This window comes from Sander lucioperca, chromosome 14 (genome assembly GCF_008315115.2).
Source record: "Sander lucioperca isolate FBNREF2018 chromosome 14, SLUC_FBN_1.2, whole genome shotgun sequence".
Classification (NCBI taxonomy): Eukaryota; Metazoa; Chordata; class Actinopteri; order Perciformes; family Percidae; genus Sander; species Sander lucioperca.
In genome coordinates this window covers 21,069,073-21,082,866 of record NC_050186.1, presented here as the reverse complement: position 1 = coordinate 21,082,866, position 13,794 = coordinate 21,069,073, and the positions used below count along the sequence as shown (strand labels likewise).

Below are 13,794 nucleotides of genomic sequence, written 5' to 3'. Positions count from 1 at the left end.
CCCGTCGCAACCAGCAGATGGGGCTCAAACTGACCTCCTGCTCCACTATCTGGACAGTGTTGTCAGCACTGTCACCTGACAGCCGGCTGGGAGGCGGAGTTTGAATTCCCCTCATCAGTCTCTGCTCGGCCTCATTTAGACGAAGGGTGATGTTCTGCAGCTCCGAAAGGTACGAACGAGAGAGTGACTCATCCTTCTCCACTGGAGAGAAAGAAGAGAAGAATGAAGGGTTATTTTGGGCATGAACAGTAATACTGTAGCCATTTGCTTGTTTTACAATTTTTCGACGTGTAGCAGAGTAAAAGCATAAAGTGACATGAAAAGAAAAAGACTCAAGTAAAGCACAAGTATCTCAAATTTCTACTTAGAGTACTTGAGTAAATGTACTTTATATTCCACAGGGTTTTAACCTGTCATTATAAGATTTAGGTGCAGCACCCGAGCCGTTTTGGGCAGCACCTAAACCGAATGAATGTAACTTATAGACTTTTCTCAGATCTAATGATTGTAGTTGGACTTCTTTAGAAAATGTTGTCTTTAAAGCTATAGTGCACAGTTTCTGTCTCCACCATGAGGAATTCTAAGTAATCACAACAAAACTGTTGACGCGTCCACATGATACAAGCCTTCCGTGACCTTATGATCTGCTCTAGCTTTTCCAACATTTTAGGCACATATATAATGGTAATAAGAACGGTCCAAAATGATAGGAAAAAGAGATGCAAAACTACCACAAATGGACACAAAACTGACGACAAAGAGATGCCAAATGACCACAGAGACCCAAAACAACCCCAAAGAAAACAAAAAAAGACCAAAAAGAGACACAAAATGTATAGGGAAATTGCATTTTTTTTTATTATTGATAAATGGCACATTTTCTTAAGGAAGGACTCCTAAACTCCCCGCAGAATATGCGCACCTGAGTAATTGCAATGGTAATTGCCAATATGTTTAGGAGGGTGTATGTTTAGTAGGGTATATTTGTCTCACCAGTCTCCATGTTGAGCAGCAGGTCCTGACAGTGCTGCTGGGCCTGCTGAACGTCCTTCTCCAGCTCTCGTCTTTCGCCTGCCGTGAACATGGAACTCTCTTTGCTGTCAGACAGGAAGTCGGCCAACTGGGACTCGAGGTGATCCAAGACCTGCTGCCGCTCTGATGGAGTCTGACATCGAACCTGACGGGTGAGACATACGGGGAGAAGGTAAGCACGATGCAGCAGAAGGACTGATAACAGGACAGATTATAAAAAAGGAACAAAGACAACAGATTGAAACGGAACAACTGAATACAAAGACGCCAAGTCTCACCGTGTCCAGGTTCCATCCGGAGACAGTCCTGATGTCTTTGAGCAGGTAGTGCCAGGACACCACACTCTTCATGTTCACATGCAGCTGATGCCACAGAGACATGACCTTCTGGTACAGCTGCTCGGCCCTGTTCACACACAAACACAACAGCATTGAGACATTTTTAAAAGAGTCAAAAGTTTTGAAAAATGTACTTACACATTACATATTATTACCACTACTTATCTATTACCTATATATTAAGCCACTTGTTGACAAAATGACACAATTTTGACAGATAAGAACTGCTAGATTTCTAAAATATTGAAGGAAACTCAGTTAGCCTTTGGTTTTCTTCATTTTGTTTTTCAAAGTTAAATTCAGTGTCAATTCTTTCTTCTGAAAATGTGACAAATCTGAATTTTTGTGGTTATTGTGTGACAAGAATGAAAAGTACACACGTTTCCTCGCCATTTCTTGACATGTAATAATTTGGAAACAAACTCCCCACCAAAAACAGGGTTTCTACAGGTTTCATCAAGTCAACTTCAAGAGTTTTTATGACCATTATGGATAAAATTTAAGACCTATGTCAGGATAAAAAAAAGAAAAAAAAAAAAAAAAGAAAGTCAGATGTCAGAGTCCAGAAACACTGTCTGAAACAATTCCCCGATTTCCTCATTGGCATTATAGGACTGGTGTCTAGATTGGCTGCAAAATAAGTTGCATGTTGGTCTAATTTGTAGTCGTAATACAGCGAACTATATTTGGATTAGCGACAGAAAGAACTACAACACAGAATAAAAAATAAAAAAAACATTCTGAAGCGCTGCGGGGTCATTTCAATGACAATCAGTGGTGGCGTTACATTGACGTAGGAAAATTAAGACCTGTTATGAATTATTTAAGACCTAGAAATTGAAATTTTTGACTTTTTTTTTTACTTTTTAAGACCCCGCTGTAACCCTGAAAAACATCCACACCAACTTTTGTTGTTTTGTTGTTTACATTCACAAAAACACCAATTGTGCTCCGTGTTATGTTTCACGTATGTGTCTCACTTGCTGGCTGTGTCCATGGCGTCCTGGTTCGGAGGTGGGACGGTGAAACACACCGAGGGGACCATGGCCTCATTCCCTGTCGTACTGATCACCTTCCACTTGGTCCTCTGAGAGTTGTCCTCCAGCACACACTCCTCGCCTCGGGTTATTGTGATCTGAGCGGAGGAGAGCGGTGCAGGATGGATGCACAGGCAGAAAAAGAGAGGGAACGGAGGTGATGGAAAGACAGGTGTTAGGAGTGAGGAAGGGGAGTAAAGAGGAACAGATGAAGACAACATGAAGAACAAGATGAAAAGGTAAAAGAGAAAATAAATAGAAAGAAAGATGACGGAGGTTAGAAGACAAAATAGATGGAGGAATGGTCAGATGAAAAAGAGGAAGAATCGGGGAGGAGAGAAGTGAAAACATGTAAACCAAAAGCAGAGCAACAAACTCATAACGCAAAACAAAATACAAACATTCATGAATTTCATGAAGTTAGCAGAAGCCCTAAAATGATGTGACATTAGAGACCTGGACACATGAACGATGCCATGTGGACAGAAAGCTGCTTTGCACTTCTAAACTGAAAACAGCAAATATTCTAACTAATAAATTTACCAACAAGGGGAAAAAAACTGTGATTTTAAGAAGCCCAGCACAGGACAGAAACAAGCAGTTTGGGCTTAGAAAGTTCCGTTCTAAAGTCAACACAAGGCAAAGCAATGACTGTGGGGAAGGGTTTTAGGGCTGCGCATAAAAAAAAAGCTACCACTGTACTGCCTCCCCCACCCACCACCCTCTCTCACCCCTTCCCTGCACACACACATCATCAATACATCAATAATGCAAAGCTATGCACATACAGTAAAAACATGGAATGTAAATTCAAGCTTAAAGCTGTGACTTGTTATTGTCTGACTGACTGAATTAACCTTTAGAGGCACGTGTTAAATTCAGTTCAGTTCAGCTCACTGATTGCCACCTGCTCTTATCCACGCTGATGCCGTTGCTAAACTACTGAGTGGTTCCTGAATGAGTCCATTACACCCTCACCTTTACGCTCTTGTGCGGTCAGTATGAAAATATTAGTATTAAGGTTGTACTGAATAGTTGGAAGCTTCATAACATTGACATTCAAAATCTAAATCAACATTTTATTTATTTTTGTGCATGCCAATTTGCTCTGTTAAAGCCCAGTATTTCTGCACAGCTGCAGATAAAAATTAGGCTACACCAATATTATTAGTATTATACTATTTGCAGAGTGAGATTTCAGTGGTGACTGTGTAGGACTGTTTCCAAACCTGGTAATCCAAACATTTGCAATAACTCCACAGCGTTGATAAGCTGTCAAACAAAAAAAACACAATTTAGCATTTTGTTCTAAGGAAGAACGGATTCGGCCCACTTTTCCATTTCAATTTTAGTTTTAGGGTAGAAAATCCAGTGAATGGAAGATACACAGACCCAATTTATACACACCTACTGTTTAACTAATTCCAAGAAACCTACCAGGGCAGGTATTAAAACTCACAGTGACCTCACGCTACCTTACCGACAGTGAAACCTGACATCAGCTGATAAGAGAGGGGGCAACCAGGGCAGTGCAGTGTGTGTGCAGTGTAAGAATCTGAGGTGAGAGAGGGAGAATATAGGCAGCTATACCTGAACGTTTGTCTTGCCAGCCCAGCCGACAGACGAGAGGAAGGGAAGAGGATGAGGAAGAGGAGGAGGAGGAGGAGGAGGGAGTGAAGGGGAAGGCAAAAAGGTACATGAGGGTATGGAGAGAAAAGAGGAGACACAGGAAAGTGAAGGAGAGAAAGATTACTTTTGGTCATGTGCACGGTTTGTCCAGAGGTTGGGTGAATATCACACACTGCTTTGTTTAAGAATGACTTTCAGCTCTGTGGCGGCTTGCATATTCCTTTTCTTTTCTTTTTTTTAAGATGAGTGACGGGGTGGGAGACCTAACCACCTTCCTTCTTCACCTGAATACAACACCTCACACACAGTACGCTTCAATGAACAAATTGACCCTGAGGAATCTAACACCGCAAACTAAAAATAGCAACACAAGGGGCTGCAGAGTGCTCCTGCTGCTGGAGTGCTATAGGTGCTGGTATCCAACTGAGCCCGCAAAGGGGATGGGACAGATGTATAATTTATTGGCTTTTAGATTCCCGGAGGACATCACAGATCAGAGTGAGAGGATAAGAGAGAGACTTCACTTGTTTCTATGTGTGTTACATAAAAGTGGCACTGAGGGGAATCAGTGCACAACTTCAGTTCTCTTCTCATTATTCATTTCTTTACTTCCAAGTGGCTATTTTTGGGCTTTTACAAAGATTCAGTCACATATTCATCTGAAGAGAACAAAGGAAAAGATCATCTATTGTGAGAACTATGTCAGTGATAAATTCTGGATCATGATTATTATGCTTATTCAGTTCCAAATGTGTACTTGCCAGTTAAAATGAAGTGAAAACCGTTACAAAAAAAAAAAATAAAAAAATCCACTGCTGCAGTCTATTCATCAAAATGGACCTCCTAGGCTGAGAAAAGAGTTTGTGTAGACGTACTCATCAATCTAAAGACAAAAAAAACCCCTCAATTTCACAGCATGGAAGAAGGAGCTAAAATAGAACAGCCACAAAGTGGATGTGAAAGGGGGCTTGGAGAGGAAGTGCAGGGCAGAGAGGAGGCGGTTGGTGGTGAGGGTTAAAACAATAGAGATACTGCATACTGCCACAACCTCGTCCTGGAAGTCAAATGGTTCCTTATATTCATTAACGCAGGTATCTGAGAGCTAAGGTGGGAAAAGCAAGACTGGCTTTTTTTTTTTTTTTTTAGCTCAACTACATTATCCCATGTTCAGGTTTTCAGTATCAGAACCTTACAATAACTAAAACATGCACACCCACATGTTCACGAAGTGTAATACACAGTGTGGTAGGTCCCATACCTCTATCTGTCTGTAGTCGCAGATGGCTTTTATCGGTGTTGTGGCCCCCAGGGTGCTCTCTGCGTTGCGGGGGCGGAGCTGCACCACCGTCTTGGCCCGGCCCACCAGGCTCGCCACTGTACTCCGGTACTCAATCAGCTGCTCCTTCTCCTCCTACAGGACAGAGGACATCATTCAAATTGTCAATCACTTCATGTTGTAGTTAGTTACACAGTAGTCTCGCATTGCCAGACCTTCCTCCACAGCGCTGCCTAGGAGGGTCTGGCTAGTCCACACAGCATTCCAGGATGGGAGAAAAATGTGCTCTGGTTTATTGGCATTTCTTTAAACTAATCACAATCGTCTTGGGCGGTACTAAGCGCCGGACTGAGCCACGGTGCCGCTGCAAAATAGCCTCGGTAAGGAACTTGTTTTGGGGGAACGTGTACATTCAAAGGTTGTTTTAGTCGTGCAACAGAAAACTCAGATTGGACAGATAGTCTAGCTAGCTGTCTGGATTTACCCTGCAGAGATCTGAGGAGCAGTTAACCGTAGTCCTCATTAATCCACCAGAGTTTAAAATGCTAACACAAAGCGGAAGCTAACGGACATCCGGCCAAAATGAAAGACATCCGGCGAAATTTTCAGCGGCACCTGAACAATCCCGGAAGCGGAACGTCGTGTATAGACTAGTCACACAGTTATAATGGTTAATTCTACCGATCCTTTTCATCACTTTAATAGTCTGTCCATTATTTATCAGACTGTGAGTCACATTATAGGTTTAGAAAGACAGTATAGATTAACAAATAGAGCATAGGCAGCTGCTGAAGTTTAATAATTATAAAATAATAAATTTTCCTGCACTGCCAGCTGTATACCGAAAAGACTGAACAAGACTAAGAGACTACAGCCAATGATAGCAGCTCTGTGAGGCTGTACTTAGGCACGGTCGTACTTTGATATGAGTGCATATGTTAGCAATCTAACATGCTTACAATGACAATGCTAACATGCTGTAGTTTAGGAGATACTGTAAAGTGTTTACTGTCTTGGTTTAGCATGTTAGTATGCTAAAATTTGCTAATTAGCACTAAACACAAAGTTGAGGCTTATGGGATTATTGGACAAATTAAAACGTTGATCTGATGGCACTTAATGAAAAGTACAAAACGTCATGGCAATTCATCCAATAGTTGTCGAGACATTTTACTAAAAATCACAAATATCAACCTCATGGTGGCGTTAAGAGGAAAAGTCAGGTGATCATTAAAGTCATTAGGCTTCGTCCTCTGGGGACCATGAATATCTGTACAACATTTCATGAAAATCCATCCGATAGTTGTTGAGACATTTCAGTCTGGACCACAGCGGTAGGCCGACTGACATTAACATCCCTGACTAAAATATGATATATTTCTTTAAGTTATTCATTTTACACCACAAGAACCTGCCCAAATATTAAACACATTAAGCCAATATTTTTCAGTTAGAATATAGTGCAGGTCCTACATATTATGTTTATCCTGTTAGCTTGTAGCCCCTAAGATGAGTGGACTTTCTGACTCAGCTGCTTGTGTTAGCTTGGGCACTAACCATTAAACATTTAAAAAGGTGTGCTCCTAAGCCTGACCGGTAGATTTAGATTTAATTTCTGTCTCGTCCCCAGCAGAAAGTGTCATTAAGGAATCATTATGGAGAGACACTAACAGAGAGACAGGTAGGGTAGGATGTAATTGAGGGAGAGGCTGAGGCAGAGTGAGATAGAGAGAGCAAGGCTGAGGGAGGGGAGGTGGGGGGGCTGAGTAAATAACTTTATACATTACACTTTCAAAATGAATTTCACACTGAGATGGCATTCGCTGCAGTCAGCACTACTCTACAACTCAAATGACAAGCTAGGAAGAAACACAATTAACACAGAGAAAACTGTGGGGCCATGAAGAAATCCAAATTAATTACTACCACGAGATCAACAAACCACCGCTCTGAGAACAATTTCATTATCAAAGAAGCTTTAATATGAAAATGCTTAAGAAATCCAACCGTATATAAAGAAGTAGTTTATTTTTAAGTAAACAAAAAGAAACGTAACAGGGTGCAAACAAAACGCATAATGAAAAGAGTCAAAAGAGAGGGCAATGTTTGATCAAACAGCCTCTCTTAAACTCTAATCTCTGCCTAAAAGATGGTGAAAAGAATGATTTAATATCCTCTCCTCAGTTATTATGAGACTCAAACAATAGGCTCAGTTTGTTTTCTGTTGTATGATTCAGAAGCGGTCTTTAGTATCAGCTTCACCCTCCCAGTGAGATATGGAGCACAGCAAACTGGAAACTGATTAACACACAAGCACAAACAGAAGCCGGAGGACAAACACACATAGATGTAAACACTGTTAGATAGCATGTGAATACAGACACATACAGTACGTAACTGGCTGCACACAAGAGCAGCTGTTTGTGACACATGCCTCTTTATTGAGAGGATACGCTCACTGCTCTGCCCTGTGGAGCGTTGCCCACACTAACTCTGCCATCTGCTTGAAGTCAGGTGTGTGTGTGTGTGTGTGTGTGTGTCTCTAAGGAAGGTGTGAAGGTGGCAGTCTCACAAATGTGCCACAGGGGGGATGATTCAGCAAAGGCACTCTCTAACATATTACTTCACCCTGCCATGTGGTGTGCTGCCGCTGCCCGAGACACAGCACAACAATCAGGAGGACACTGCTATGCTAACACTTCTCTCAGGTCTCTGTTGCTCCTGTGCAACACAACAGTTAGAATATGGCCATATAATATGTATATTTCATGTTCAAGCCTCTGTCCATGATTATTTTGCATTTTTCATGTATAGGTTTGCTCTGTGCACACATGTTGTCAGCATGGTGGAACACAGTAAACTGGGATATAAATATTAGGTAACACCCATTCATTATCTATACACTGTATATCCTGTGAATCTATATTGAAAGTAAAAAAAGAAAAACTAAGTGCCTTACTTAAGGGCACTGGCACTACTGAGGAAGTGCCTTCAATTCATTATTTCTAGTTGGTCAAGGAATTCGGTAAACTCAATTGCCTCAGGTAGTTCAGATCAAAGTCTGAGGAATAAAAATGTTATAAAATAATGCATATGTATTATGAGCAGGGTTCAAAATTAGCACAAAATACCAGCCAAATGCTGGTCAAATATGCAAATGGTTGGAAGATATCCTTCACTCCCCAGCCCAAAAAAAACAATGGTGATCTATTGAGTGGCTGGTAAACATTGAACATTTACTAGCCGTTTGGCTATGAGGTAAACAAACATAGGTGATATTTTTTCTGGAGGGGGTTGCCAGATTGACCATAAAGTTGTTCTGTGTACCGCTGAAAATTAGAGATAAAAACTGGAGGGGGATAGATACCATTGAGTCCTGCAGCAGGTCTTCCAGTTTGCTCAGTCTGCTGTTCTTGTCGCAGGTGTACTGTCTCTTGATGGTTTCCTGGAGCTGGCGCAGGTACGACTCACAGTCTCGAGCATCACTCATAAACTGAGACAAGAGATAGAAATAAAAGCACAAGAATGATTTTAACAGAAACCCATAGAGGGCAGTGAACATTACATATTTTTCCAAAAAAAAAGTTTAGGCAAGTTGACGTAGACGTTGACGCTTTAAAAAAACTCAGTTCAAACATCTAATGGGTATCATGTTTTTGCAGCCAGAGGCCTGGGGATCAATGTAAAGACACGCTCGTACTGTACGACGATGTGATTGTCTACATAAGTTTGGTAACAAGGAGAACATTTATACAGCTAGTCTCTCACAGTGTGGATCATGTGGTCATGTGGATTTGGCGAAGAACACAGTGAAATTGCAATAACAACTCAACTATGTGTCTTGCAGATTCACTTTTTTTTGTTTTTTTTTAAGATTCACTTTTTTAAGTCTCAGTTTGAAAACTCAAGTTTCTGCTCATGAGCAAAACGATAATGATATTTTTTGCCTCACCTGGAAGTATGCCGTGTTATCTTTGAGATGCTGCTCCACACACACGCCGAGCTGGTTCACCCACTGCCACTGAGTCTGCAGCGCTGCGCTGTAAGCCTGTAACATGCAGGGAGATGGAGACAGAGGGCAGGCATGTCACTCTGCAGTTACATTAGAGTTTAGATTCTCGGCCCAAGCCCGAGCCCGTCCCGAGCCCGACCGGACCAGAAATATTATAAATATATATATAGGCTATATAAAAGTAACAAATGTGTACAAAAGTTAGGCTGCAGTTAGAAAATGCAGCACGTGTCATGCGCGGAGTCTCCTCCTCTCGCACGCATCACACCGGGAGCTTGAAGATGTAAAGAAAAAAAGAAAAACAGGAGAATTACCTTTGAGCAAGTGTGGAGGAAAGTTGGAGGTATGGAAGGTGTTTAAACAAGTTGTGGGCAGTGACAACAATATGTTGTTCATCATTGTTTCTTTTTTTTCTTTTTTACGTTTCTTCATTCAGATCCATTTGCGATCCGTTCCATTCTAAACAAACAGCGCAGTTTACAGGCTTAGTCCTTGTTGTATTATTCTAAACAGATTTCTGTAGTTCAAACAACTCTGAATTGTAGTTGAGAACATCAGTTATAACGGCCTACGTATTAAAAAATTGTCGGGTTTAAATCGGGCTCGGGCTCATAATTACAGTTAATGTGTCGGGCCGGGCCGGGCTCGGACACAACGTGCTCGGGCAGGTTCGGGCTTGATTTTTTGGGCCGATCTAAGCTCTAAGTTACATACAGTACAGTGCAAGCTTCCAAGGGTAGCTACAAGGCATTAGCAGGGATGCTGTTCAGCACAGATAGGCACAGTCTTTTCTGGCAGCTTCTACTAATTTTCTGTATTATGTTCAACTGTGCAGTCATACCCGGTGGCAGAGAACAGGCCAAATAAACATGTAACAAGTATGAAAACCAAATCCCAAATCAGTATAAATATTCAAGTATTTTTAGCATCATACAGTAATCCTTCGTGCAGTGCTTCTATTGGATATAATTAGAAATTCGTAGTATTCGTCAAGAAGGTTTACAAAAGGTCACAGTTTGCCTTCTGCCCTGCTGAATCTAATCTACATTTATAGACTTCTCAAAATGCAACCAAACCAAATATCATGAAGTGCATAGTCGAATACAGAAACGAGCATTTTAACGAAAGCATTTGGGGTTGAACTGTTCCAACAAATGAGTCACAGAGGCAAAGCCCAGCCACTTTAAAGGTCATTCAGTCTAGCTGAATAAAGTCACAGATTCACCTCCACAGTCTGTTTGGCTGGATGGTTCTCGAGACACAGACGGTTGGCTGTTTCCTGGAGCGACCGCATCACATCTTGTTTTTCCTCCAGCTCTAACTTCATTTCCTGTAAACAGAACAGGAAAAGACGGATGGTATGGTACATTAGATTACAGGTTTTTATGGCACTGGCCTGATGTAAAAATAGTGTTGGTGTGCATGTAAACACTGCTGATATATGTGGAAGACATATTTGGACATAATTGCGATCTGTAGAATCTGTGAAGGGAGCTTGTTTTACGTATGCCTCTTGTTCTTCTTTAAATAAGAGACACGATAACACCCTTCAGAGGTTTGTGGTCTGTATTTTGTGTTTTTATGACTTGACAGAAAGGTGTCGCCCCCTTCCTCCACTCACGCTGTATAATTCTCTCTTGGCGTTCATGTTGGTGTTGTTGTCGCTCCAGTCAAAGGCAATCTCCTCCTCCTCCCTCTCGTTGAGCCAGATCAGCTCCTCAGTGCAGTGCGACACAAATGTGTGCAGGCTCTCCAAGCTCCGCAGGCGCCATGACGAATGTTCCTATGGCAACCGCACAAACAAACATCATCATCATGATCAGCAGTGCAGAGAGAAATAAAAAAAACATCCTCTATTCTCTGGTTTGGATCATACTGTTGGTTTTGGTAAATTCACAGGGATTTTGGAATAAAGACAACAACTTTCTTAGAAGGGCATCAGAGCAAGAAACTAACAGCAAAGCCTCCTCTGAATGAGAATTACTGATTATTGAACCATTACCACCACCAGCTTTTACAACAAAAATATCAATGAATCTTTTACGAGGCGTGATTTCTTTAAACTATCAAAGAAGGCATGCACTGTGATTTAAAAAAATCAGATTTTTTTGATAACTTCCATTTTCAGAATTCCTGCAGCATGTAGAGATCATTACATGATATTCCTCAACATCAGGAAATCACTAACTAACTGACTAGTCAAGTCTACTTCTCTACATAAATTCATAGTTATACGCTCTGTGTCCATGATCATATACTTCTTTGTTACATTTATAGTTTTTTTTTTCTAACTGGATGTACTAACTCACAGTATATAAGTTATATCAAGGCTCCTCTAGATAATATTATCATTTAAGTTGCTTGAACTGAGAGAAGAATGTAAGCTTTTAAGAATGAATATTTATACCATAAAAGGAAGAACATAAGAAGTAACAAGTAAAACTCACAAGCAAGTGTGCACGTACAGTGTTAGGAATTGATATATAAATATAAAACACATAAATTAAATAATAAAAAAAAAATTATATTAAGAGACAAGAATAAAAGTAAGAGGGGACTAAGAAATAAAGAGAGAAAGGGGGGAAATTTGGGGAAAAAGAGAGCAGATGCAGAATTGTGTGTTCTTAGCATGGGAGTCCTGTTATGGTGTAATGGGATTAACCAAGGAAGGGGGTGAACTGGGAAACAAAGAAGTGTGTTACCAGGAACACACACACAAAGCCACAGTTCTTTGTCTGACTGAGACTGACCAGTAGTTTGCAGTATTGGTGCTCCAGCTTGGCCAGGGTTTCAGAGTAACTGCTCTTGAAGTTTGGAGAAACTTTAGCCTGAAGGAGAGGACAGACAAATGTTGTTACAAACCACGCGTGTGTGTGTGTGTGTGTGTGTGTGTGTGTGTGTGTGTGTGTGTGTGTGTGTGTGTGTGTGTGTGTGTATATACCTCATAGCTGCGTGCCTCCTGTAGGCCGCTCATTAGCTCCTCGACTGCAGTGTGTATGGTGTTGTGCTCTTGGAGGTTGTTTTCTACAGAGGGGAGGTCTGCGCCCCATTCAGCACGCTCCAAAAGCTCCTGAACACACAGGAACAAAGAACATTTGAAATTTTTATTTTTTAAACCATTTATTTCCTAAGCATTTTTCCCCCCTGCACTCATTTTTTAAGTATTGTTTCAGTTGAATGTGTTTTTAGGGTTATAATACCTTTTGAATGTAGATTTGATTTTGTTATTGTCATATTAACGCTATTTAATCACTTACTGTTAATTTTCTATGAAATTGTGGATGAATGAATTACATTATTCCCCCTATATATAAAGGCTTTACAATGTTACTTTTATCATTTTACTATATTTTTTACACAGTACCAGATTCCTGACATACAAATATATTTTAAAAAAATGTCTTAGGATGGAGCAGACGTTGTTGCTTCTCAGCAGAATTTGCTGGTTTTCTCTGTTTTTAGCATTGTAAACTGTATATCTTTGGATTTTGGTCAGTTGATCGAAGGAAACAAAATGTTTAAAGACATTTGAGAAATTGTATTTGGGCACTGTATTTCATGACATTTCAAAGACTTAAAATCAACAAAGTAATCAGTAGATTAATTGATGTGATTGATATAGGGAAATAACTATTAATTGAACTTCTAAATTTAACTGCTACAGTGACTGACCTGTGTCTCTTCTACCCATCCGAGCAGCTCGTAGATGAACCGCAGGCTTCCTTCGTCCTCTGATGACGACATGGCCACGAGCTGGGAGCGAGCAGTGGGTCGCCGCAGGAGTGCGGCACTGACTGCACCCACAGCCCCCACAGCTCCTAGCAGTGTCTGCCCCAGCGTCAGGCCACTGTCTGTGGATATCTGGCTTGGGCGCTCTGCCCCGGTGTTGCCCAGGGCCTGGGAGAAGTGGCCTTTCCTGTAGACGCTGGAGCACTGCAGTCTGAGGGAGACCAGCTCCTCTTGAAGGCAAGACACTCTGGTGATGTGAGATGATGATATATAGTTACTGGAGGCGACACGGTTACTTATTCCTTTCCCTAAGGCATTGACCCCCTCTTTCAGTCTCCTACTATTAAGTCAGGAATGGGTTAAAATCAGCTGCTTTACCATCTCAACAACTGCCTTAAATGGTTAAATTAAGGGAGAATTGACAAAAGACCAGAAAGCTGGTTATCTGTGAAGTTTGCGGGCAAAAAGTTAAAAGGAAAAGGTAATTCAAATTCTCCAGTCCTTTTAAGTATTTTTTTTTTTTTTTTTGATTATTTTTTGGGCATTTTTAGGCCTTTATTCGACAGGACAGCTGAAGACATGAAAGAGAAAAGAGAGGGGGAATGACATGCAGAAAAGGGCCGCAGGTCGGAGTTGAACCCGGGCCTGCCACGTCGACGAGTAAACCTCTATATATGGGCGCCCGCTCTACCAACTGAGCTATCCAGGCGCCCCCTTTTAAGTATTTTGAAAGGTATGTTT

At 41.2% G+C, this 13,794-nt stretch overlaps 1 protein-coding gene across 36 annotated transcripts in view; it reads right to left on the bottom strand.

Moving 5' to 3' along the window:
• Positions 1–13,794, bottom strand: part of macf1a (microtubule actin crosslinking factor 1a) — a 240,862-nt gene that overhangs the window by 94,946 nt on the left and 132,122 nt on the right. For 27 of the 36 annotated variants that reach the window (XM_031295606.2, XM_031295608.2, XM_031295610.2 and 24 more), the window contains 13 exons: positions 12,997–13,300; positions 12,266–12,394; positions 12,075–12,152; positions 10,946–11,107; positions 10,550–10,654; positions 9,265–9,360; positions 8,680–8,805; positions 5,295–5,447; positions 3,998–4,009; positions 2,351–2,505; positions 1,311–1,437; positions 994–1,177; positions 35–201 (listed from right to left, as the gene is read on the bottom strand). In XM_031295606.2, coding sequence (XP_031151466.1) covers positions 35–201; positions 994–1,177; positions 1,311–1,437; positions 2,351–2,505; positions 3,998–4,009; positions 5,295–5,447; positions 8,680–8,805; positions 9,265–9,360; positions 10,550–10,654; positions 10,946–11,107; positions 12,075–12,152; positions 12,266–12,394; positions 12,997–13,300 — 1,798 coding nt within the window. The remainder of the gene's footprint in view (positions 1–34; positions 202–993; positions 1,178–1,310; positions 1,438–2,350; positions 2,506–3,997; positions 4,010–5,294; positions 5,448–8,679; positions 8,806–9,264; positions 9,361–10,549; positions 10,655–10,945; positions 11,108–12,074; positions 12,153–12,265; positions 12,395–12,996; positions 13,301–13,794) is intronic. The other 9 variants (XM_031295615.2, XM_035991438.1, XM_031295617.2 and 6 more) reach the window with 1 other exon arrangement.